This window comes from Mus pahari, chromosome 12 (assembly GCF_900095145.1).
Source record: "Mus pahari chromosome 12, PAHARI_EIJ_v1.1, whole genome shotgun sequence".
Taxonomy (NCBI): Eukaryota; Metazoa; Chordata; class Mammalia; order Rodentia; family Muridae; genus Mus; species Mus pahari.
The window spans coordinates 18,807,710-18,834,430 of NC_034601.1; the positions used below are offsets into that span (position 1 = coordinate 18,807,710).

The 26,721-nt window shown below is 44.5% G+C and overlaps 1 protein-coding gene across 3 annotated transcripts in view; it reads right to left on the reverse strand.

Moving 5' to 3' along the window:
• Positions 1 to 26,721, reverse strand: part of Masp1 (mannan binding lectin serine peptidase 1) — a 72,294-nt gene that overhangs the window by 29,554 nt on the left and 16,019 nt on the right. For 2 of the 3 annotated variants that reach the window (XM_021209130.2, XM_029544541.1), the window contains exons 3-8: positions 17,672 to 17,849; positions 16,195 to 16,326; positions 12,536 to 12,732; positions 6,618 to 6,765; positions 5,378 to 5,496; positions 4,392 to 4,470 (exon numbers count right to left, since the gene is read on the reverse strand). In XM_021209130.2, coding sequence (XP_021064789.1) covers positions 4,392 to 4,470; positions 5,378 to 5,496; positions 6,618 to 6,765; positions 12,536 to 12,732; positions 16,195 to 16,326; positions 17,672 to 17,849 — 853 coding nt within the window. Of the gene's footprint in view, positions 1 to 867; positions 1,555 to 4,391; positions 4,471 to 5,377; positions 5,497 to 6,617; positions 6,766 to 12,535; positions 12,733 to 16,194; positions 16,327 to 17,671; positions 17,850 to 26,721 lie in introns of those variants that run through there. The other variant, XM_029544542.1, reaches the window with a different exon arrangement.

The window sequence follows — 26,721 nt, forward strand, 5'->3', positions numbered from 1 at the left end:
AAGAGGGTGTCAGATCTTTTTACGGATGGTTATGAGCCACCATGTGGTTGCTGGGATTTGAACTCCGGACCTTTGGAAGAGCAGTTGGGTGCTCTTACCCACTGAGCCATCTCACCAGCCGGCTATTCTGCATTCTTAAAGAGCGATACATGGATGGCATCTGACACGGTACTCAGGACCCAGGATGATGTCCCATGACCATCCTGGCCTCATTCTCTTTCCCTCAGGTTACCTGTACTCCAGTGTCATCAGACTCTCCAGAATGTCACTTAGCTCTTACAGGCCTTGCCTGGCCCACCCGGATGACTGCTGATATCTGGCATGTTTGTAACACGGCTAACTGGGCAGTTTATGTTCTCGTGTCCTTGGGGGCTGGCAAACAAACATTTGCCCAGGTGACATTTGTCTTTGGTGTCCTTCTCATCTCCTCTATCAAGGGAATTTTTACCCCAAGACAGAATCTCAATCTACACAAACCCATCCACCCTCACGGGAGTCTGCCCTCACCAAGGTCAGAACCCTAGGGATCTAGGTCACTTGATCATCAAAGTGGGCAGTTACCGACTAGGAGGTGGGCCCCTCTCATGTGTGAACTCAGGCAGACATTGGCCTTTAGATAGCAGCATGCACACTGCTCTTCTCCAGCCCTTTCTTCACCATTGCTAATGACCTAGTTATAGCCATGACCCCAACTTGAGGACCACTGCTTCCAGATGTGATGCTCGTTTCTATAGCCATGACCCTAAGCTGAGGACTGCTGCTTCCAGATGTGATGTTCATTTCTTTAAGGTTTTTAATAGTGAGTTAAAAAAGAAAACCAAACAAAAAACCCCCCAAAAAACCCAAAACCAAACCAAACCAAACCAAACCAAAACAAAACTTGTAAGCCCTAGCAGTAAAGAACCTCAGATAGCAGAACTTCATCCCAAAATGTATGGATGGGACATACACTTTCTGAATAAGAAAACATCCAGATTCGCCAACATCCACACTCTGTGTTATCATTCAGTTTATAAACCCATGGTTGTTAAGACAGTGGTAGAAGCCAGAGATTTGAAAGTCACTAAGTAGTTGGCACCCTTACCCACTTAAACTTATAGTATGGAGTGGATCAGTTGCCATGGCCCATGTTGTTCTAGGTCACATGATTGTATATTAAATTTGTGGTTTTCAACCCAAGGACATATTTTCCTTTGAGAAGAGTACAGTTCACTTAGAGATTAAAATAATCACCCATTGTCTTTTCATTGCTTTTTGTAGTAAGTTTGAATGGTGAGTGAATCGTGAGGAGGGAGACAGTGTTCACAGGCAGGCAACTCTTTCTGCTGATGAAGCTCACTGCCTAGCTCCGCAGCCATTCTAATCCACACTCAAGTGGGTAATGGAGTGTTGGGGGGTGGGGTGGGGCGGGGTGGGGCAGTTCTGGAAGGGATTGGGTTCTCTGTAAGTAATCCATTCTCAGATGTCTGCACTGTGTGGGGTTCCCGTCAGTGCCAATCATTCACTCTGCCACTTGCTCTGACTCCAGCTTGTTCTCCAAATCGATCTCGCTTTCTGTCACCATGGTGAAGGCAAAGGAGGATCAGGAGACAGAAGGAAGAAAGCAGAGAGAGGGAGGGAGAGAAAGAGAGAAAAGGAAGAGAGAAAAATTAGCAAGCGAAGCAGAAATAGTTCACGCAGGAAACACAGAGACCGTTCCACCAGAGCCGACTAAGAATGAAGTTTAGCCACAGCCAGTGTGAAGGACAGTCTGGGACGGCTGCATTTGTATCATTCTGAGAATTTCCATAGTCTTATATCCTTACGTTCCTGAGGAAGAGAAAATTCTGCCCCTGGCTGGGAGCTTTGCGTTCAGCCAGCCCAAATGCTTATTTGACAGATGGCGTTCAGAGTATAGCAGGACTTGTCACCACTTTGTGGTGACAGGGCCAAGATTCCCATAATTTCCACTTCCTGTTCCTCTTCACATTTTTTTTTAATCATCTTTCTCTTTTTCTCTCTCTTCCTCCCTCCCTCTCTCTCTGTCTCTTTCTCTGTCTGTCTGTCTGTCTGTCTGTCTGTCTGTCTGTCTGTCTCTTTCTGAGACAGGGTGTTATGTGGCCTAGGCTGGCCTTGAACTCACTATATAGCTGAAGATGACCTTACATTCTAATCTTCTCATCTCCAGACTCCTGTCTCTGAAGTGTTGCAGTTACAAGCGTGTGCTACCATGTGTGGCAGCACATGCAATGCTGGGGACTGGATCCAGGGCCGTGTGCATTCTAGGCAAGTGTGCTACCGTCCCAGCTACATCCTCAGTCTCTGTGTTGCAAAGTCACGCCTTGCATGCTTTCTGTCTTCAACCCCTGCTTTCACATTCCCAGGGACTAAACTTGTCAGTCTCATCTGTATGTCTTCCCTAGGACCTAGCAGAGTACAAGGTACCCACAGATGCTCAGAGATGCTGTCCGTGTGCTAATAAGAGCTGAAGCGGTCCTCATATAGTTTAATGCAAATGAATTGGGTCAAATTTTCAGTATAAAATGTTAACCTGTTCTGTGACTGTCTAGCACAGGGCATATAAAACAATACTATCTGGGGGCTGAAGAGAGGGACAAGCGGTTAAGAACACTGAATGCTCTTTCAGATGATCCGGGTTCAGTTCCCAGCACCCACATGGCAGCTCCCAACTGTCTGTTACTCCAATTCCAGGAGATCTGACACACTCATAGCAATGCACATAAAATAAAATTAAATAAGTTATTATTTTAAAAATACTATCTCATGTTGTAGTGATTTCCTCTTTCAAGGTGCCCATTTTAATTTACCAGGTAAAAAGTATTAATAGCACCCTCTGCTTTCCAAAAATATAAGACAGAGAAACCAAGCCCTGCCCAGTGACAGGGATGGGCTGAAGATAACTAAGCACTTACTACCCAGAATGCATTCCTGCTCCTTACAGGAACATTGGGTGTAGGCATCCAGTAACTTGTCAGCACAATCTTGACCAGGGAGGATGAGGCCAGAAGAGCATGAACACGTTACCTACTGCTAGCATCTACACTTTCCAACTACAGAGTCTGCTTCGGTCCCGGACACTGAAAACCTCCATTGATCTTCTGCAGAATGACCCTCGCTTTGCCCTGCACAGACCTTGCTGGAGCCCAGGCACACTGCACACAGGGCCACCTTACTGCAGGAACGTACGAGGTCCTCAGGCTTGGACCTTGTCTTCTCCATCTGAATTCTCTACTGAACTCTGCATTGGCATTCAGTGAGTGCTTAGCTTATTACTGAAGCTATAAAATGGCAGTCTTTCCCCCTTACATGGTCCTGACCACAGCCTATCACCATATGAAAAAGAAAACCAGCCTGTGAGATTGTGCTCAGCAGCCTGGGATTTGCCTTCCCACCAGGATTCCTAGTAGGAAAGGATCTGGCTGAGTGTAGGGTGCTGGGTGGCAGCTATTCATGAGAAAAGAAAGGGGACAGAGTCCAGAGTCATTAAAATGGTGGGAGGGGCACTGACTATAATATCTTAATTTGGAATTCTCTATTCTAAAGCAAGTCACGGAGTCCTCCTTCCCACCCCGTCACTGCAAGTATACTGTTACTATTTATAGCTCCTAAAATTATGATCCTTGAACATTTTACACTTGAAATTACTTGGATATGAAAGTAATGGAGTAGTAGCTGGAAATCTATCTATCTATCTATCTATCTATCTATCTATCTATCTATCATCTATCTATCATCTATCTATCTATCTATCTATCTACCTATTATCTATCTGTCTATATTTTACAACACTCAATAGCTTATTTATGTGGATTATTTCTCTCTAGAACCATTGGCACATGTTCTAGAATTAAAGCTACTCTATACCTCTATTTTATAGTTACAGAAATGTCCATGGTCTTGTAATTTGTTAGGGGCACACAAGTCAAGAATTCCAGGTTACCAGAGCTAGTGGGGTTCTCTGTGATGACCCCACAGCCCTAAGTCATCAGCTGACCCGGAAGACTTAGGGGGTGTGCGATTGGCACGCAGACATTCAAGACCACTGGGCTCTGGGGCTGAGTGCCAAATGAGTTTCCCAAACAGGCAATTCCAGAGCTAAAGCTCATTTCAGACACTGAGATATGCTTATATTCCTTTGCCACATTTGTACCCTGTTTAAAGGTGTGTGTGTGTGTGTGTGTGTGTGTGTGTGTGTGTGTGTGTGTGATTCCAAAATCTTATTTCCGAAATGGGCTCTTACATTCCTTTGTCTAGTTATTGCATGGTTATTGATCTCTGTCCGCCCCTCTTAGAGAGCTCTGTCAAAGCTTTTCACCCCAATGCTCATTGCTTCAAGCCCACTATACTGTGAAGGAATGCATCACTGTAATCAACCCCTTTGGTTTTCTTACTTTTACAGGTGGGGATCTTGTTACTCCATGCACCATCCTTCAGACATTCAATTTGGAATGTGTCCATCACCTCATTATCCTGAAAGGAAGCCAGAAGGGCATGGGAAGAGGGAGGGAGTGGGTTAGCACATATTTCCTAACAAAGATAACTCAAACTTTAAACCTGGCTCTCTTCAGCTAGGAGTTAGCCCATGAGTCTCAAAGGCAAACTCACCCATAAATACATGGCATGTCACATCACTCGCCCCATTTACACCCTAGGCATGGGCAAGAGTCTCTAGAGGAAAGACTACGGTTTTGACCTTAGGTTTAGAGCAGTGGTTCTCCAACTAGAGCAAGCGGTGAGTATCACCCAGAGAAGGCTAGTGGAGACAGGCTGCTCGTCCCTGCCACCAAGATTTCAGTTCAGTTCTTCTGACCTACCCAAGGATTCATGGTTCTAACCAGCTCCCAGGTAATGCTGCTGCTGCTGCTGCTGCTGCTGATTGGGCCCCTTCACAAGGACAATTCCTGCAGTGCAGTGGGCCTCTAGCTTGGCTGTACATTGGGTTCACCTGGGGAATATAACAATACCAACCACTGGTTCCAGCCCCTTGTGCCCGAAAGTGGGAACTTTGCTCTCTTACTCTGAAGGGTGGCTAGGCAGACTGGCACTTTGGAGAGAGTGAGAGGAGTGCCCACCTGCCACCTTTAAACCTGCTTCTCTTTCAGCACCAGCCCCCTCCACTTCGGAGGAACTTTGTCAAGGATGCAGTCCCTCATCATTGAGCCATATGAAACCCTATTTAAAAATTCAGGACAACTCGTTGCTCTGATAAATAACTCTGTGTCCTGTCCCGAAGTGAGAGGTGTCTGGAATGCGTCATTTCTGAATTTCTGGAGGCTTTGGGAAGCTTAACAGGATGTTAGGAGACACTTGTTTCCTAACATCAGCAGGCAGCGTTTTCCCAGCCCACTCGCTCCTCTTCCCAAGCAGTGCTCTGCACCTTTAGCACTTTGTAGCCGGTGTCACAGCTGATGAGCACTTGGTCTTTGAAGGAATACACGGCCTGCGAGGGCTCGATTTTCCCATACATAGGAGGCTGTAGCTTTGGGCACTCATTTCCTGGCGGGAAGCAAATGAAAAGACAGCAGGTGAGGAAACCAAGAAGAAATGATAGCAGAGGACCCCCGCCACCCCTCTCACTGAGGAAGCAAGGCATGAAATGAGGTGGGAACAACAGGGCCGGGTGTCTAGAAGAAAAGTTTTGAAAGCCGGGGTGAGTGACTTTCTAATGCGGGCCTGCCTTTAAAGTGAGGGAGGCAGCCAAACAGCTTCCTGAGCCCTCAGAGACTGGCCATCGTCTCACAGCAACACGGAGCTCACCCCCAGGCCGGCACTCATACAGATGCCTATCCCGGTTCACTAAGCGAGGTCTTCATATTCAGTTGAAATTTGCGCCCTGCCATTTTTTCACTCATTGGCCACTCAGGATGACTGTAGCCTCACACTCACCAAGGGGCTATGGTGGGATGCTTCGGCCGTTCTTCAGAGGGCCGCTCCTGACCAGTAGTACCTCAGTGACTGGGTTCTGGCGAGACCCTTTCTCGGGGACAAATTTTCTTTTGTTAATTCTCTGTCACACCTCTCCCCAGGGTGCCCTGGATGTGACAATGCGGGCAGAGCCAGGCCTCCTGGTCCTGTGAAGGTGATTGGGCACTCCTGGTTGGGGGTCTACCCTCTTTTTCCTTGAGTTACGACAGGCTTATTGAGTCATATGACTCCCTCTGGGTTTGTGTGAGGACTAGCTGCCCGAGGGGCACTTGCAAGGGTCGTGCCACACCAAGAGGCCCGAATAGAGACAGATTTGTACAGAGAAATCTTTCGAGCTCCCGATTGGCCCACAAGCTCCAATCCCACACTTGGTGACAATCGGGGTTGGGAGGTCTCCTTAGCCTAACGAATCTCCACGTGAGGGAAAAAGAGAAGCTCAATCCATCTTCAGTGTCTACACGAGGAAGAATCTCCAATCTTGAGCATACGTTCAGTCTCTTTGGTGACCACTCCCCATGGATAGGTTGGCAAACTCAACCAGGATGAGCATCTTGGCTCCCAGGCTCTCAGTCTACTAGGTCCCCAGAGGAGCTGGGCTTCAAGCTAGGACTGCGTTCTTCACCCCTCAACAACCCTCCTTGTGAGCATGGAGCCCAGTGGCGTAGTGTGACCTAGGAAGGGCGAGAGGTTACCTGCTGCTCTGTAGGAGAGCCTCCAGCCTCGGTTCTCTCCTGAGTTGTCGCTGCGGAATAGGATCTGGACACTGTGAGTCTGGGTGCTGATTGGTTCTGGGGATTTCTCTCCACAGAAGGGACCCCATACTTTTGAACCAGCTTTAATCTAAAAGAGGCAACATATATATATATAGAGAGAGACAAGTCACATCTGAGTGGTGCACAGTGCGGCTTTAGGAAAATTAATTCTGGAATTTTCTGGAATTCTTAATGTGAATCCATAGCATATAGTCTTGTTTTTTGTAGACTTAACCAATTACCAAAATTTTTTTTGGCCATTTCTGTCATAATTTCAGTGGCCTTTGGAGTTAACAAAGCAAATTAATATTGCTGTGATTAAAGGTAAACATTTTGGGGGTGGTCCTGAACAGTACGCAAAACTGGAGAGGTTCTCACTCTCAAAGAGTCTATAGTTTAGAGGGGTGATTAACAATAAATAACAAAAATGATTATAAACATATATATGCATAAACATATACATATATGCACATATACATACATATATATGTAGCAGGAACATGTAACACACTTTACAATTCTAGAATTGAAGTGTATATAATCTCTCTATATATATATTTAAACTCTATAATCTATAATCTATAGAAGTCATCATTTGTGTAATAGAAACATAGTAACTAACAACTTAGGAAGGTCCTATATAAAAGTAGCACTAGATCAGACACATAGGATGAGTAAAAAAAAAAAAAGAAGACCACTTTCCAGTCAGACAAAATTCAACATCTGTAAAAAAGCAGGGCCAGCTATGAGAAACATTTTAGCAGGCATGAGGGCCAGGAGAAGCCAGTGGGGCAGGAACAGAGGGGGTGGCCTGACAGGAGGTTGGACAGAGTGACAAGGGTCTTACTTCGTTGAGGAATTTGGCTTAATTCCATGTGCAGTCTTGGTCTGACTCTCTTGCTCTAACCCTCTGTGCTGTGGGAAAACAGATGATGCAGGCGCATAAAGGAAGCAAGAGCATCAGTTGAGAAACTGCAGATGGGAGGGCAGAGATGCAAGGGCTCAGACTGTAATGGAGGCAGTAGAGCAGCATCCAAAACAATCAGCTTGTCCTGCTTCCTGAGTGCCTCTTTGTGACTCGGGGGACTTTGAAATGTTAAGGTTTTTTTCATTCTCAGAGAATTTCACATACATACAGTGTGTTTTGATTATAATTGCCCCTCACATCCCCTTTGACTCTGCCCAGACACACCACCACATCTCCCAACATGAGGAATGTCCTCTTTCTATAATCTACTGAGGCTAACCCGTGCCTTCCATCTGTGCATTGCAGTGGGGTCATTTCCTGGCTCATAGGTAACCTCTCAGGGACCACTTTCCCTAAAGAACGTTTTATTGCTTTATCTTCTTAGCCTTCAGCTGCCAACGCTCTTCAGCCGGAACTGGGACTTGGTGAGCCCCTCCCTCATCTATGCCGAGCTTTGACTGGCCTGACCGTGGAGAATTCTCCTGGAGGCAACGGCAGCGGCAGAGAGGGGAAACGACCCAGGCATGTGCGGAAGACACTGTTTGACAGGAGTCCTCCTAGACCTCTGTTCTCACAACCCTTCCATCACCTTTTCTGCAGGGTCCCTTGAACTCCACGAGAAGGGGGTGTGATGTAGGTGACCATTTAGGGCTGAGGACAGTTGCTCACTTTCTGCAATCTGACTGGATGTGAGTCTATGTATTAATCTCAGCCCATTGTAAAATGAAGCTTCTCTGATACGGGTTGAGAGCTTCATTAATCTATGGGTGTAGAAGAAAGTGGTTTGACAGCATATTTAACAAAATGATAGCAGTGGGTTCTTTCCTGAGTTCTATGACCTTCCCAGGTATAGAAATCTACAGGGCCAGGCATGAGTCCTGTGGTGTGGGCCTTAAATTCAATTATAAGGCAGTTGATCACTGAAGGAGGAGTGGGTCAGCAAGTTCTGATTAGCGGCTTGCAATGGCCCACGCATGCGAAGCAGGTGTTTCCACATTCATCAAGCCTGGGATATGCCTGACACCCAGAGGTGAACAAAGACAGAGCATGTGACTGGGGTAGTCAATCGGATGGGTGGGACAAACAGTTGAGGATGAAGGGGAGGCAAGCCGAGGGTACATAGACACCAGTCATTATTTCATTAAAAGAGTCTACTTCTGCTCCTTACCTGGCTCCCGAGCTCTGTGTTGATTCCTGTTCCTTCTTACTCCCTACCCTCAAGGATTGTCTCAAGGGCAGATGGTTAGGGCAACAGGTCACCCTCTAACATTAATGTCACGATTGCACCCAAGAGCGTATCGTACAAGAATACTATTATAGATCACAAGGCTCACACTTGAGTATGCCTGTTGGTGACTGTTTTCCCTCAGCAGCCTTTATGGCACCACAGGTACCATGAAAGCTAGCCAAAAAGAAAGAAACTACTAGGTCAGAACCCACTTGACTTCTCCATGCCCTGGAAGTCAAGTGTAGGGTGTCTTCAGCAATAGAGTCTTACCGTTTCTTTATGATGGATAGCAAAGAGCAAACGACAATAACCCATTTTGTTTATCAGGGTTCTGTGGGATATCTCTGACAAATGACTTGAAGGGTAGTATCCTGCACCTGCCACTGGGTTGTTTGTTTGATAGCTATGGCTTCTGGGAGGAGCAATATTCCCCTATTTAGGTAACTCCATTTAAACTTTTATGTACAAAGCAAAGAAACAATAAAACGAAGCAGCTAAAGTAATATATTTCCATATAGCTCTTTCAAACATCTTTAGTGTTAGTTATTCCTCCTGTTTTAGTTAGGGTTACTGTTGCTGAGATGTAATACCACCACTAAAAGCAAACTGGAAAGGAAAGTATTTAGTTGGCTTATACTTTCATCCATCATTGGAGGAAGTCAGGAATGGAACTCAGGCAGGGCAGACACTTGAGGCAAGAGCTCATCAGAGGCCCTGGGGGAACACTGTTTATTGGTTTTTTTCTGCATGGCTTGTTCAGCCGGTTTTCTTATAGAACCCTAGCCCAGGAAGGACCCCACTCAGAATGGACTGGCTCCTTCCCCATCAAACACTAATTAGGAAAATGCTCAACAGGCTTGCTTTCAGTCCAATCTTATTGGAAGCATTTTCTCAGTTAGGGTTCGGTACTTTCAGATGCCTCTAGTCTGTGTCAAGTTGGCATAAGATTAGGCAGCGCACACACACACACCTCCAACCCTCAGTTGCCCTACCCTCCTAACCTAACGCCCACTTAATCCTTTCTCTCCAGAATCTTCTTTCATTTTCATACCACCTGTCCCCTGCTATCTGCCCTCCCTTAAAACCCTACTTCTCACCCTACTTTTCTAGTTTCCTGGCTTCTACAGTTAATTCTCCAAATTAATCATACCTATCTAAAAATTCTAAGCTAGCATCCACATATGACAGGAAACATGTAATACTTATCTTTCTAGGACCGGATGACTTTACTCAATAGTTTCCTCGATTCCATCTATTTACCTGAGAATCTAATAATCTCATTGGTCTTTATCACTGAATAGAATTTCCTTGTATATATGTCCAGCATTTCCATTATTCATTCATCAGCTGATAGACATTTAGGAGGCCATGTCCTCCTAGCTATTGTGAATAGAGCAGCAATGAACATGGGTGATCTGTTATCTCTATAGTAGTATATAGAATTCTTTGAAAAGATACCAATGAATGATATTGTTGGGTTGTTTAGTAACTCTGTTTCTAGTTGTTGAGGAACCTCTGTATCAGTGATTCCCAACTGTCTTTTTTGTTTTGCTTTGTTTTTGTTTTTTTCAAGACAGGGTTTCTCTGTGTAGCCCCGGCTGTCCTGGAACTCACTCTGTAGACCAGGCTGACCTCCAACTCAGAAATCTGCCTGCCTCTGCCTCCCAAGTGCTGGGATTAAAGGCGTGTGCCACCACTCCTGGCTGATTCCCAACCATCTTAATGTTGCACTTCTTTAATACAGTTCCTCATGGTGTTTGTTCTTACTTCATAACTGTAATTTTGCTGCTGTTGTGAATTTATGCTCCTATTTTCTGTTGTTCTTAGATGACTCCTGTGAAAGGGTTGTTCAACCCCACAAAGGGATCTCGACCCACAAATTGAGAACCACTGCTCTACACTGATTTTTTTTTTTTTTAAATAGTGGCTGTATCAATTTACAGTCCTACTAATGGTGAATATGGGTTCCTCTTTCATCACAACCTCACAGTAATTGTCATTTGTTTTCTGGATCTTAGCCATTCTGACTGTGGCAAGATAAAATCTCAAAGTAATTTTAATTTGCTTTTCTCAAATGGCTAAGGGTGTTGAGCACTTAAAAAGATTGTTTTAATCACTTGTATTTCTTCCTTTGAGAGTTCTCTATCCTGCTCCATTTTTTAAAAGTTGGGTTGTTGCCTTTTTGTGTTTAGGTTTTTTGAATTCTTTGAATATTTTAGACATCAGTCCTCTGTCAGATGTATAGCTGAGGCCTGTGGTTTCCTCTACTCTACAGAGGCCTTTGAGTTTCACAAGGCTAGCAAGAGGGACTCCTCAGGGAGAAATACAGAAGAACGAGAGAGAGAGAGAGAGAGAGAGAGAGAGAGAGAGAGAGAGAGAGAGAGAGAGAGAGCGCAAATGCAGCTTCTGGTACCAACCAGTGTGGCACTTGAGTCCTACAAAGGTCAGGAATAAAATTCTGCTACCAGCTCAGGTAACCTTGGAAGTGGTTTGTTTCTCAGATCCTCAAGGTAAGAGTCCCATCAAACTGATGCATTGATTTCAGTCCTATGAGACTAAGTAGAGCCTACCTAAGTAGAGCCTATTGGGACTTCTGGTCTACCGAAGCATTTGATAAGAGTCACTGAGTCCTGATGTGTTGGGAGCACCTTATGCACAGCAACACAGTCATGTCTGTGTTTGCGGCTGAGTCAGCTGCAGCCATGACCCCTCTTAGCTTCTGATTCACTAGGGAGCAAGCAGGTATCAAGTTCTTGAGTTTCCTCACAGGGGTTCCTGGGCTTTTCTGCTTCTGTCACTGCTAACATTTCCCTGATCTCCTGGATGGTCCTGCTCCTCTTTCTAGCTCTCAGGACTCATGGGTTCCAGTTCCCATCTCTTTTGTTTTCTTGAACAGCTCAGAATTCACATGGCTTAGATAAGCACCTGTCTACACAGTCAGTGGCATCTTTATTTCTCTTGGGTCCCCTGAAATCAGAGCCCAATATTTGGCTTCAGTTGGACATTTTGCCCAGGAATGTCTAGGTACTTCTAGGCACTCTACAAACTTCTGATTTTACTCCCTGCACATCTGAGAACTATTTCTCCCACCATCCCACCAAAGCTCAAATTTAGGTTATCTTGTGTTTGATAATCTGAATAACTTCAAATGTTGTAGCTATTAACCTTGGACATTTTCTTCCTCATTACTGCCTTTATAATTGTCTCTTTCCTCAAATAAAACTACCTGTGTAATGCGTGGGATCTAGTACAAGCCAAAAGTGTGAGCATCCTTTTCAGAATGTATTAAGAAGTTCAAGATGGCAACTGTAGCCCATTAATCCAAGCATGAGTCCTTTCTGAATGCAAAGCCCCATGTGAGTGAGCAGGATGCACCCCACAGTGCTGAATGTGGCTCAGGGGACATCCCTAAACTGTTGGAATTTGACTTTGTGATTCCCTACCTCATACTACCCTACGGGCCAAGGAGCCTGTTTGGAATCAGAGGAGATCCCAATCTGGATCTAATGAAATCAAGGCACCATTATAAATATTGATGTTCTGGAAAGCTAGTGCCTCAGCTCCCAGACCTAAGAGAAGCTGAAAAGCCAAAAGCCTGGAATTCTCATTTTTCCCAATTGGGCCAAGATGTGCCCTTGGGAATAGCAGCCATTGTACGCTTACCTTAATGTAGTCATAGGGACAGGGCACCTCAGGATGGTCTTCAATGTCAAAAATGTCCTCAAACTGCAGGCTGACCATAAAGCCCTCCTCCAGGTCAATGGTATAGGAACATTCTGAGCTCTTGGGGTAAGGGTTGGGGTAATCGGGGCTGGTGATTGTGCCTGTCCTCTGGGTAAAGAGATTGCCGCTGCATTCCACTGTGGAAAACACAACAGAGAAATGGTACACCACACACACACACACACACACACACACACACACACACACACACACCTTGCTTCTCTGCCACTGTGTAATCTTTTCAGTGTTCCCAGAAAGCAGGCAGAGAAGCAATCCCCATTTTACTGAGATCCCGAATCTCTGAGGAAGGTAATGGTTCATCCACCATCACCTGTGGAAAAAAATCTGTAGTTAAGACTCCATCTCAGACTCTCTGTGTGTCTCTCCAGATGGGCTTACCATAGATGATGTCCCTTGCCATGGGATCCTCTGGCAGGGGCAGGCAGCCACTTTGAGAAGAACGGTTTTGAGATGAAGGGGTCAGGTGCTATGTCTGGACCTCTTTGGGTCTTACTTCCTCCTTTGACCATACGTCTTTCAGATTTCTGCTCAAAGTCACTCTTGACCCTTATGTAAGAAAAGTCCTTCCCATTCCCTACTACCCTCTGCCTCCCTCCCCACTACTCCCTGCCCCCTCTCCACTCCCCTCTGCCCCTATACCCTCCATGCCCAGCCCCTGCCTTTCTCTGGTTAGTTGCATAGCTCCACCCTCTTGGACATCATGTCATACATTCTTTTACTGACTCCTTGTCCTTACTTAACTGAGTTTTCTGAACCACAGGATTCTGCCTTTTTCCTGTTATCCAACATCCTGGGGGGGCCTGTCTATGACTTAGCCTACTCTAGGCTTCTGAACTTTGGTCCTTTGGGCAGGCCTCTCCCCTGCCTGGTGTGTCCGTGCTTTGTAAGCCTTTGTTCATTCCGTTCATTTTGAAAATTGAGAAACAGTAGCCCAGAAGGGCAAGCATGACTAATGTAAAGTTTCAACACAAACTGCAGAAATGAGGTCACTTGAACCTCCGTTTTCACTTTCTACCTCAAGCATCCTCATAGGGAAGTGTCACCCTCCTGAAGGTTAGAAGTAGTTCCTGCGACACCTTACTCTCCTTATTCTCTGTGCACAGAGAGATATGTGGTTCATAAGCATAGATCACATATCTGTAGGATATTTTAAAAGGTTCTTGCGGTCAGGATGAAAAAAAAAAAAATGTTAGGCTCCTTGACCCTGGGCTTTCATAATTCTCTCTGTGAAAATTCCATTTTGAAGATACTACTTTATGATGATGGGCTTATATAGAAGGTCTTCAGCTTTATTCAGCAAGTATTGAAGGAGGAAGTAAAGAACTCTTGTCTGTGGTCTTGACTTCCTCCAGTGAGCCCTCTCCAAGTGGGCTCACAAGCACAGATCTTACCCATGGGCAATTCCCCTAAATGTTTTAAGTTCTATCACACCTCCGAATCATTTTAGAATCTGTTCTCCCAGTGTTGAATGATTTCCCATAGTCCTTTACTCCTGTCAAGGGCAGCATTTGTCACTTCTACAGGCCAGCTCGGGTCTGATTAGTCTGGGCCCATGCTTCCTTCATGTAAGTGTAACAAGCATAGCATTCACTTTGTGTAAACACGAAGGTGCCTCTTACACAGCTAGCCTGAGGAATGCTCTCAGATCAAGATCTCAGCCCCAACCTGAGCTGGCAAAGCAGAAGCCATGGTGCTAGAAGATGACACAGTGAGAGAGTGAATGAGCCACTTGCTCTCTTTATCATCTTCCTCTGTCCTTTAGTCTGTGGTTCTCTCTGTTAGAGAGGGACAGAGGGGCTGCTGAAACAAAGTAACAGGATTACTTGTAGTAGAAGAGGAGACAAAAATGTGTAGAACATCTATGTGACAGGCTCTTGAAATTGTAAAAACAGAGATCTGGGAACAATTAAAAGAAACCTATGTTGCTGGTGATACACAGGTGCCACATCAGTTTAAAGTAGGAGACACTATCCTGGTGAAGAGCCAAGGTGAAAAGGACCGTACTTGGAGCTGCTGACGACGCCCACCGCCATAAAAGTAAAAGAAATCCCAACCTGAGTTCATGTGTCTCACATTAATATAAGGCTTCCCTGGCTGACCAATGTTGTCAGCCATCATTGGGTCACTGTTAATTCCGCTTTTACTCTTAACCTTTGGACTCTGCTTAATTAATCAACTAGTTGCCTCTGTTAGGGACAGAATTGTTACTCTAATTCTAAGATTAGAATAATTTAGAAAAAAGGGGGGGGGATTGAAGGGAAATGAAATTTAAGGCCTGGGATTCATGCAACTTATGTCCAGAGAAATAGTTGTTTGTACAATATGAACTAACCAGTACCCCCTGAGCTTGTGTCTCTAGCTGCATATGTAGCAGAAGATGACCTAATCGGCCATCACTGGGAATAGAGGTCCCTTGGTCTTGCAAACTTTATATGACCCAGCACAAGGGAAGGTCTGGGCCAAGTAGTGGGAGTGGGTGGGTAGGGGAGCAGGGGTGGTGGTGGGGGGTATAGGGAACTTTCAGGATAGCATTTGAAATGTAAAAAAAAAAAAGAAAAGAAATAGTTGTTTGTAAGCTTGGAAGCCTGAGGCGGAGAGCAGTGAGACAAGCCTGGGCACACCCAGGCAGGCCATTGTTGGAACATTCCTGGGACCGAACCAATTGTTCTGCTAACCCGCCCCTCAGGTCTCCTAGCATTCCTGCCTTTGCATCCTGCAAATGTGTACGTTTAATTGAGCCAATCACGGGTAACTGCACCAATTCTTGCTAGTCCCTCCCCTTCCCCCTATAAAAACCCCTAGCTTTCAGGCCACGAGGTCAGTGCCTCTGCCTCCTGCGTGAGGTACACGTCATCCCGGAGCTCCGCCATTAAACTACCTCATGTTTTTACATCAACCCCCCCCCCAAATGTGTAGAACAGACTTCCTGCCCAAAAAAGACAGCTCATCTTCAGAGCTTGTCATATGTTCCTCTGACAGTGGATCCTAGGCTCCTAATGGAGTTATCAGTGCATTATCTATCTATATGGAATGTGTGTGTATCTTTAAATTTTTTTTTATAAGTCTTTGTCTTTCTCTCTGTCTCTGTCTGTCTCTCTGTTTCTACTTCTCTGTCTCTCTCTGTCTCTGCCTCTCTTTATCTCTGTCTCTCTGTCTCTTTTCCTCTCCCTCTCCCTCTTCCCCCCAACCCCCCCCCCGTGCAAATGCAGATGTATATAGCTGGCATATGATACAGAGACCAGAGTTCAATGTCTTCCTCTTGCTCTCCACCTAAGTTTGAGAGAGGGTCTCTCACTGAACCTAAAGCTCACTGTTTCATTTCTGTTAGTTTGGGGGGCCAGCAAGCTCTTGAGAGTCTACTTGTCTCTGTCCCCCCAGAGACATGCTTCAATGAGGCCAGCTTCTACACGAAGACTGAGGGAAATTCTCATGTTCATCCAGCAAGGTCTTTCCGCAGTGAGCCGTCTCTCCAGCCCTGACTTATTTTAATGGTGTGCACTAAGTATCTGTGTCTCGCCTGATCTTATTGGAACATGCCACATATCATGACATGGCATGGAATTATCCCTAGGCCTTACCTCGGCAGGTCCTGTTGTCTGTGTGGAGGATGTAGCCAAAGCGGCAGGAGCAGTAGTAGCCACCGATGTAGTTGTGACAGTAGTGGTCACAGGACAGCTCTTCGTCTTCCCTCTCCTTGCACTCATCCACATCTGTGGGGCAGGCAGAGCCTCTTGTCAGTCGCCACACGTGTGATGATTAAGCCACACTTACAAAACACTTAAGGTCACTCATCCTTTGGGAAGGGTCATGCTTTTCTTTCATTTGATCCTGTATAAAAGCCAGAGGTGGCCATTGTCTCCATTCATCAGATGAGGCAAACAGAACACAGAGAAGTCAGGCAACTTGCCCAAGATTGAAGAGAGCTAGGTTTGAACCTTGCCAATCTGAGTCTTGGAAGAAGCAATCACTACATCTTGGTTATGATAATTGATAATTACTACACTATACCACTATCCTTATCCTATGGATAGAAAAGTCCTGGGTAGGGGGGTCTTGGAAAGCTTGGCTCACCACCACATCCCCATCCCCTCTGTCCCTGATATAGATTGAGTCCTGTCCTAGACGTGTGAACATTCATTTCTCCTGTAGGCATATAAGTGGCCAATACACACACACACACACACACACACACACACACACACACACACACACACACACACACATATGATGTTCATCAAAGGATAGAATTTAAGCAACATATATTCACCACAGTAAATAAGAATGAGGGAAAATGATTAACAGTGTTTAATGTTGGTAAAAACATGGAGCCACCATAAATGCCATTCTCTGATATACAAATTACATGATTATTTGGAAAAATCTGGCAATTTCTTATTAGACTCAACACAGCTGTCTTCAAACTAGTGATTCTTTGTCTAGATAGTCACAATAAACAGCGAAACATATATCCACAAAAGACCGAAATAATCTTTATCTTATAAGGAGTGTAAAAAAAAATAAGTGAAGCCTAGGTACCCTTCAATGGATACCTAGCTTTACAGTGTATTTATTAACACTATGGAACACAGTTCTGTCCAGGGAGCTACAACATCCTAGATGAAGCTTTTCAACTTTATGCTGTCCCCAACTGTACTTTCTGTATGTTCATTTATGTAACATTTTTAGAAGCAAAACTAATCTACAGAGGAAGAGGAGGAGGAAGAAGAAGAGGAAGGAATAGATATGCACAAAATACAAGAAATGCATATGTAAGATTTATACATTTTATTATATGTATATTCTACAGCAAAGCAAAGCATTGTTAATAGGTGTTGAACTAGGAAGCAATATAATGATATTTGCCATGACTTTGGCATATATCAATAAAGATTAATTGTTGGCTGAATGGTAGCTAGCTAGATGGGTGGATTTGTGATGCAAAAGTGCAGGAAGCCACTGCAGGCAGAATCCAGGGGGTGGATGTCAGTCAAGGAAAGAGCACAAGGCAGTTTTCATCTCTAGAGATAAGGGAGACCTGAAGATGAGGTGACTTACCTACAGCCATGTAGTGGGCGTCGAAGCCTGTGAATCGTTCCTCATTGGAGAAATCTGACCGGAAAGTGACAGACATGAAGGTGCCAGGCGAAAGAACCACTTCCTGGCCGGGGGTCTGCTCGGTATCGGTGGTCTCCCTGCCACAGAAGGTTGCCAGCACCTGGTCTTCTGTTTCTACCTTTGGGATCAAAGTGAAAAGGAATAAAGTGAGTGCCTTCCCATGTCAGCCTCTCTCTGGTTCTTCAAAAAGACTGAGAACAGGTCTGCCCACAAGCAGATGAGGCAGTATTGGAAACTCAAAGAGAGGAAGCTAGGAACAGTTAGATCTGCAGACAGCATGGGACTGGTGTAAGTGAATGTGACCATGTAATCGGTTCCGTTCGTTCGGTTCGATTCCCTCAGCAGGCACTTGGTGTGTGCCTCCCCAGTGCCATCTGGATGAGTTATTCTTCGAAAACAATTCCATGGAAAACATGAAAAGAGCTAGATAGCCTCACAAACGGATTCTATCTGCAGCTAACCGTGCTTTCTGGGAAAAGAAACACTACACACAATAAGCCATTCACAGAGCATCCAGTGTGTGCCTGCCACTGTACCAAGCTCGAGGAGACAGGGTGATGAAAGACGAGCAAAGCTCTGTGGGACAGTGGTGTTCAGACCAGCAGACACAAGCAGGGCTGGAACAGTGTGATGAGCGAATTCACAGAAGCAGGCAGGACTTGAAGGGTTCCCAGTGTAACACCAGGCTACAGGGCAGTAAGAGAGTTTTGTTTTCAAATCGGCATTTCCCCAGCCCACAGACTAGAACCTGGCACATAGTTATTTATCCAATAAATAATTGCTAACAAGAACTAAAACTTCAAGACACATTGTGGGGACTCTGAGGAGCCGGAGAGTCGGTGAGAATGGCAGGAGGAAACTGTGTTTGGAAGGACATTGCAGCCTGCTGTGGTTGATCTTTGGTAATGTTAATAGTGTGAGTGGAAGACATTAAAATTTTTTGAGCAAGAAGTCATGTACTCATAACTATATTTAATAGGTAGCCCCGAAACATTTAGAAATTGCTTTTTGGAGGCCCCAGAGATTATATGCATGTACACATGCAGAAATCAGACTCAACATTTTCCTACTTGATAAAAGAATTTCGTACTTTGGAAGGGCCTGGGACCCTGTGAAAATTTGGATAACGAAGTAGAAATAACCTATTGCTTGTCTAAAGCTGACTTTACATGTCTGGCTCTGGGAAAAAGCTGGTTGGTGTCATTCATTTGACTATGCACATTTAACCTACTTCCTTACTCCTACGCAAGCAACTTACAGCTCACTTGATTCTTTTAAGCTTGTATTTCTGTTTGTTAGCATCTGCACTGGTGTTTTAACCAACCTATAGGAGAAGGTCCTATGGAGAACGGCTTCTGCCACTAAAAGGAGGTTCTCAAAGGCTGTCTGTCTTGAGTGGCTTCTAATGAGTCCATTGTTGTGTTCCTAAGCCTAGAATGGCAGAATATCTTGACATCTGACACTTCTGTTTTGAAACTAATGGTTTATTTATTTAAAATAAGAAGGAAAGCAATTTGCCCCTGGCAACAAAACACAAGGACAATTAATCACCAATGTCGGGAACTGAAGTGTAAACAGAAGATGAGCTCATGGCCATGCTATTTGTTCTCTCTGTGCAGATAGTAGCATCTCCCACAGACTCTAGCTGCAGAATGCGCCTTTCTCTACACAGCTGAACTGCCACTCCTTGCCTTCTAGCTGCTATGCTACCATGGTTAGTGGGAGTTTCCAGATAATTAAAGGTTTTCTAACAGTAATCCTTAAAATCCTTTTCTATTAGGGTAGAGCACTTCCTTTAAAAAAAATGTTTTATGTGAATCGCTATTTTCTTAAGTAAAATACACCAAGTTTCCCTGGGTGAGTTCGAACATCACAAATGTCAAGTGTCATTATACTACATTAGAGTGGGACCCTGGGAATACTGAGCCCTTCTACTGTTTGCCCTGCATGGAACACTGCTCAGCTGTATGCCTCTGCAGTTTTTACAACTTTTTAACCAAGTGGTCTACTTTGTGTACAGTAGTAGCCTTACTTTCTGTCTGCCTATTTTTAATATGTTATAAATTGGAACCTACTTACACTGCTCTTGTTGGAATTTAATAGAAAGGAGATTTAATAGATTTAGAAGAAGGACTAAGGGACGAGATTCTTCAGTGGGTAACTGCAAAACCCCAGCATTCTAACTTGGTGTTAGTTGTCTCTAGTACCATCAGAGTATAGACCTATGCGCCTGTAGACATCTCAACACACAGATCTAGGATGACTAGTGAAGATAAGGTTATTTATGAATCATATTGCCACAGTTGAGAATTGAATACAACTGAACTGTCAGGACTTAAGCAATCAGGACCACAGCACACAAACCTTTCTGTAGCCTGGCAGTCCCCCAGCCTCTTGGATTTTGCAGTGTGCAGGGCACAGGCTCTTTCAAGCAAAATCAGCCACAGATAATCTGGAATAGAGATCTACTTGGGACCTAGAATGGATTATCTCACTCCTTGCAACTTCTGGGATTAAGGTTATTCTCATGATGGTAAGCAATCGCCACCTAAGGGCTACCCCAATCTAGAGAACAGGGATGCATGCTCTAGCGGAAAGCCAAGAAAACTGAGTCATAGAGATATTTGTAGAAGCAGACAAGAGACAGTCTGAGGTCCTAAGAATTCAGCTTGCAGCCCAGAATAGAAGTGGAGTACACTGCTGATGAGGAGGACCTGCAAGAAATTTAGTTTCTCTTCTTCCAGAAGAAGACGAGACCCAGAGGGGAAGTGACTTCAGAAGAGCAGAGAGATAACTTGAGCACTTCTGATAGCATGTTTTGCTTTTGAGAAGGTTCTGGGACACAGGGAAGAGGCACCAACACAGAGAGTGTGACACAGAGCGTGACAAAGGACACAGACACTCGGCCAAACAAGTTTCCTGGCTCGAGAGCCACTTGCAACCTTATCTTGAGTTCATGGGTTTTTCTCCCAGAGTGAATGTGGCTCAGTGACAGCTCAAGCCACAAGCTAAATAGAAGGCTCAGTGACCCTGGTAAACATTTATATCCCACTGTTATAAAATGCTGCAAGATCATTTGCCTCTGAGTATAGCAAGATTGAGCCATGGCTCCTGTTTTGACTGTCCCTGTATCTGGACTCATCATATCAATGTGGTGGAGGCAGCTTATCATGTGAAAACATGGAATTCATAACTAGAGGCCCCTGTGACTGAGGATCACAGACTCTATACTTCCCACTTCCTACAATGGCAACCATATTGTTGTAAGCTATTGTTATTTAGGGCATCAGCACGTGGCTCCATGTCATCAGTTTGGTTTCTTTTAACTCAGTTGTCCTGATTTCTGTCTGGACTATAATATGAAAACTGCTCAAAAATTACTTATTCTGTGACATAAGCTAACAAGCATGCCTCTGGGAATGTGAAATTTAGTAGGAAAATAATATAAATGCTCAAATATGTGCCCTGTGATATTGCCAGGGCATAATAACTGCAATGAAAATGGGCAGCCTTGGGCTATAAGGAAGGAAACCAGATGTATCCAGTTGAGAAGGTCCAGGAAATCTTTAGGAGCTGGAAGACACAGTTCAGTTGTAGAGCACTTACTTGGCATCACTCACAACCAACACCAAAAGCCTTCTGAAACCTACTCTGAGCCCGTGAAAAACATTTCATACTTATTTTCGTCAGACATCAACATCCTTGCTGGAATACCTTATTAACAATTTAGCTGATCTGGAGCCCTAGGATTTCCTTCCTGTATCATTCTAGGGTTGTTCCAAAGAAGAGCTTGAGCAAATCTGGAAGGCGGTAGCCATTACTCTGGGGTTAAGGCTATTTTCATGATGGTAAAGGTTGTTTTGGGCAGATGGAGAAGACATAGTAAGTTCTAACTTATCTTCGTATTCCTCTACTCTCTACCTGGCTCTCCCCTCCCACTACAGAACCAGCTCTGAGAACCAGCAGGGATGTGTAACTGCCATCTGCTATGTGAATGTGGACCCTTAAAGGTCCACTGTCGTCTTTGAGCCAAGAGTTCTAGAAACCTCTTTAGTTAGATTCATCTGTAGATGTCAGCCTTTCCACTGATGCCAAGGCTTTAGGGGAATTGCTTGGTAGTTTTCTCTGTGGCCCTCAAACTTTCCACTACCAACATTAACTCCCCTATCTCTTTCTATAAATGGTGTGAGCTCTAACATTCATGATCTTACATGCTCACAGTAACTCCAATTCAACTCTCCTGATTGAATGGTGACTGGCAGTAAAATGCTGGAATGTCAGAGGACAATGTCCTTTGCCCTTGATTTGGGGAATTGGCTCATATAATGAACTCTAGAACAATGGAAAGGAAACCACTACTGGACTCTTGCAAAAAAGAGTGTGTGAGCTCTGCAGTGGTGAATCAATTGGGAGACCAGCTGTGGTAGCTTAGAAGGCAGAGCATCAGCACAGCGGGGCTGGCGCTCTGGCTAAGAAAATATCCGCAGAGCACTCCATGCGGGCATGCTCTGTTGGCTGTGCACTACCTCGTTATCAAGAAGAAGCAAGTATCCACTGAGCTGTCAGAAATGTGATAACTTAGAGAGGGCTGGTCTGGGCTTGGGAATTGTTCATTTCACTAGAAAGAAAAAGTAGCTGCAAGATAAGGGTGAGGTCGAAAATGCATTGTTATGACCTGTGTGTTGATCTCTGAAGGACTTGAGACAGAGCCTGGAACTTATCACCCAAACCAGAAGTCAGATAGGACGCTTCCAGACTCTGAAGCACTCTTCTAAGCACAAAAGTTAACTCGGAAAACGACTCTGCTTGTTATTGTTTTCTATAAAGAACTATATTCTCACATCTAGAAGACTCAAAAGAAACATGGTGGTGGGGGGTGGCGCGTGCCAGCTTCAACTAGAAATGATGAGACAAATGACGAGAAATGAGATGAAGTCTTGGGTTCAAGTGTGTTGAGAGTACCTTGCTGCAAACTTGAGCTCTGTCTTGGAAGAAGGAAAGGATGTCTCTGAAGGTGAAGTTATGAAGCCAGAAGCAGAACCAAGGCGATTATCCAGAGCCACAGAGAGCACTGGACTGGGCACTCTCCGGGGAACGTCCCTAAGTTCTTGAGCAGACAACACAGAGCTGATTGCTGTGCTATTTCCGTCCCTCCCACTTTTCAGTGAGGGTTTTGCCGAACTCATCTTATTCTTACACCACAAAGAGAACCAGACACTGGGCATGGTGGGCCAAGTAACTTTCCCTATAGGTTCAGAGATCTATGGCAAAGAGAAGCTGCACAGAAGCCCCTACTGTGAATGAGCATCTGTACATAGACACAGTTCAGATCACAGGACCTGAACTTCAAGCCTGATCTCACAGTGCACTTAGGCAACAGGGTGAAATTGTGTTCAGGGTTTGTAAAGGGCATGAGTGATTTTGTTCTGAGGCTGTGGTATATTGTACCTGCAACTGGCTCTTCCATTCCTGTATGCTGAGCCTTCTGTCTCGTGACTTTACTGCTCCTGGACTGAACTGGTGACTTGTGTTGACAAAAGGACATTGTATGTTTGAAGGGATATGCCTTATCTAAACTCAGGCTTCACAGTTTTGTAGCTATTGATTGCTTGTCACAGCTTTAGTAAAACTTCTGAGTTTTCTGTTAAGCCCATGTGTGCAAAATCTATGTTTAGCAAGGAGCCCTGCTAAGGCAGTTTGGAAAGGACTCCTCAGACCATGCTCCTAGGTACCTGATGCATTTTCTTAGCCTCCACTGCTCTCCAATGATGTTTCAGCACCCAGGCCTATCTTCACCAAGCAGCTTATTAACTCAGATTAGCCACAATACCTACTAACCCTGATGTTTCCAGCTAATTGTTTTTTCATCCTGTGAATTCCTACCTGCCTGGGCTGTATTTGGAACAGAGTGTAGACTCTAATATTAGAACTAGAAACAAGAGTTAAATTCTCGTGAACTTAGTAATCATTAGGGAGCCCATTTGGTGTCACATTAATAGAGAATTTGCAAAGACCTGGAAATATTCTTAGGAAATTTTTTAGCAAGGAAACCCCCATTGCTGTAGTCCTTAGATGGGAGTCATGTTTCTGAGTATAGCCTGCACGCTATTCTTTTAATGTTAGTCTTTTTTTTTGTTTCGTTTTGTTTTTGTTTTTTGTTTGTTCGTTTGGTTTTTATTTTTTGAGACAAAGTTTCTTCTCTGCGTAGCCCTGGCAGTCCTGGATCTCACTCTGTAGACCAGGCTGGCCTCGAACTCCCAAAGACCCACCTGCCTCTGCCTCCATGTGCTGGGATTAAAGGTATATACTACCACTGCTCAGCATAATATTTTTGTTTGTTAATCAACTCTTTTTCCCTTATTTCACATGTGTGATCCTACTCTGAAGTTACCATGCGAAGAAGCCTCAGGAGGCCCATTGGAACATCAAAGTGATGAAGGCTAGAGATGCCTCTTCTACATGAGATTTCTAGAACATCTAGTTGACACTCACCATTTAACCACCAGGTAGATATGTGAGATCATTTTGTACCTTTGAACATAAGTGAATTTCTTACTCTAAGCTAGCCCAGGGAAGGACCATTCCACTCACATTCCTGACCACAGAATTTTGAACAGATGGAACGATGCTATTTATGAGCAGCTGGAGTGGTTTATTACACAGTGAAAGAGAACTTGTGGGGACAAGGCTATTAAAGAAGTGTTTGGGGACAATGAGTAAGTCTGACATTTTTGAGTGGACATCTCAAGTATGATAATTGAATAGATTCTTAGAGTCTTAAAGTCACCCACTCTTCATCTTTAGCTTTGTCTACAGCCTTAACCATAAAACAATGATCACCTCTACAGAAGCATCTGAGGAAATAAGAAACTTGGAACCTTCCAAGACTGATCAGACCATTGGAGATTATATTTGCAAAGTTATTCCCTGGTCTTATACATGGGGATGTAACCTTGGTTACATACATACATACATACATACATACATACATACATACATACCCTGACTACACATAATGAGAGTACAAAGTAGAAGGAATTAGTGTCAAACTATAGGTAATTCTTCTTTGCTTTTAGACTTAAAAAGAAACTTGAGCTTAAAGAGTCATTGACCTAATAAGCCAGACTTGAATGACAAATATTTAATGTATTTCCCTTCACAGACGGAATATACACGAATCTCAATAGACACAAAAGTGTAATGGGACATTTGGTAGGAAGGGAACCATGTTCACCTGCAGGGGCCAGGCCAGTGGATGATGCTCCTGTCCTGCTACTCTAGCAAGTGGCTTCGCATTGCAGTTAACGAACATGGGTGGAAGCAAATTAAGTGTACCAGACACCCGACAAGAACCCGAGAGAGAACTGTGTGCCCTGGCACTGAGCAATATTTAAAAGGCTTTTGAAAGCCAGCCGGGTGAAATCACATAACCGGAAGATGGAAGATTTCAGTTGATTTCAGATAGCTGTGCTGGGGTGGGGGGGCGAGGGTGTCAATGCATTAGTCCTGGCCTACACCATGTGGTCTTAAGAACCAAGTGATGAACAGCCAGGAATGGCTGCTTACCAAGGCAGATCTCTGTGAGTTCCAGGCCAGGGGTCCTATGTCACCATATGTCACCAGGTTGGAAGAGCTACAGAGTGAGAGAACCTTTTCTCAATAAACAAACAACTTCCTAAATAAAAACAAATGAATAAGACGATGACTCATCTTTTTTCCTTATGCAACATTTTTAGCTCTGGCTTTACTTGTTTTTAATCTTGAGCATGTCGTGAGTGTAACTCACAGAGACATCACAGTTTCAAGTGTAGAGAGGTCCTATGAATTCCGCAAAGGCTATACCGCCTATGAGTAGGAAACCTGATAAAATTCACATGACTTGACTTCCAACTCTGGTCAAATAATTAGAATCAGACAATTACGTCAACGCTCAGAGTTGAAAAAGATAGTCGAAAGTGTACACTTTTTATTTCCTAGGTGGGGAAACTGAGTCTGGTTTTAAGTTACATCATAATGGCCCAGGTGTACTGATCTCCCCTGGATAGTAGTCTTATCTTACTTTATTTTTTCAGCTAACCACAGTAAAACCTTTTAACGGAGCTTGACAATACCACAAGAAGGTCCTGTCTCTGTGTAGAGGGTAGAATGAGGGGGCCTGAGAAAGAGCTCCCAGGTCCTGAGAGTCTGTAGCTGCCACTGGTGCCAGGAAGGATGGGGAACTGAAGAGGTCAGCATGTGCAAGGAGAGAAGAAAGAACCAGCAGGGGAGGGGTCTGGCCCAGAGCCTGGGAAATGGCATCCAGGCATCCCGCAGGTGGGAGCCAGCAGAATCTCACATCTTAGCTGGAAGAGGCTGCAGAGGGGCAGCAAGAAAGCTCCTGGTACTGTAGCTGGGGAGGAGAGCCAGGGTGGATTTACAATCCCTCTAGCTTGTGAATGGCTCAGAATCCTGCATCCCACCTCTTCCAGGATTGGGGGCTGTTCATTCATATGCAAATCCCTTTAGTGTAGGGAGTCTGGGGCCCCACAGCTCAGTGTAGGAAAATAGCTTGGGGATGGGATAAAACAAAGGATGGTTGTGTTTGATAGCACAAGCTGCAAGGCTCAAGGTAAGTCCCTGTCTGGACTGGGGGAGGCAGGGATCAGCTTTGAGTAACAGCCTGAGCAGTTTGCAGGAATGTATGAGCCATTGTGTTCACTGCCACAGCTCAGAAGCCTATCCCAACCAACTCTGTTTATATCCTCCATCCTTGCATAGAAATTCTTCACAGGGACTGGAAATGCAGATCCACGGGCATTGTCACTTATTCTTGCTACTTTAATTCTGCCATGTTGTGTTATGAATCCGGAAAAGCCTATTAGCTTACAAGAGCTAACTGTCAACTTCTCTAGAATTGTGCTCAAATTGTTAAACAGTCACACAACCATCTTTAATTGTTAAGTTCCCCCCAAATGACAATTAAACAAACCATATTATAAATAAATAAATTC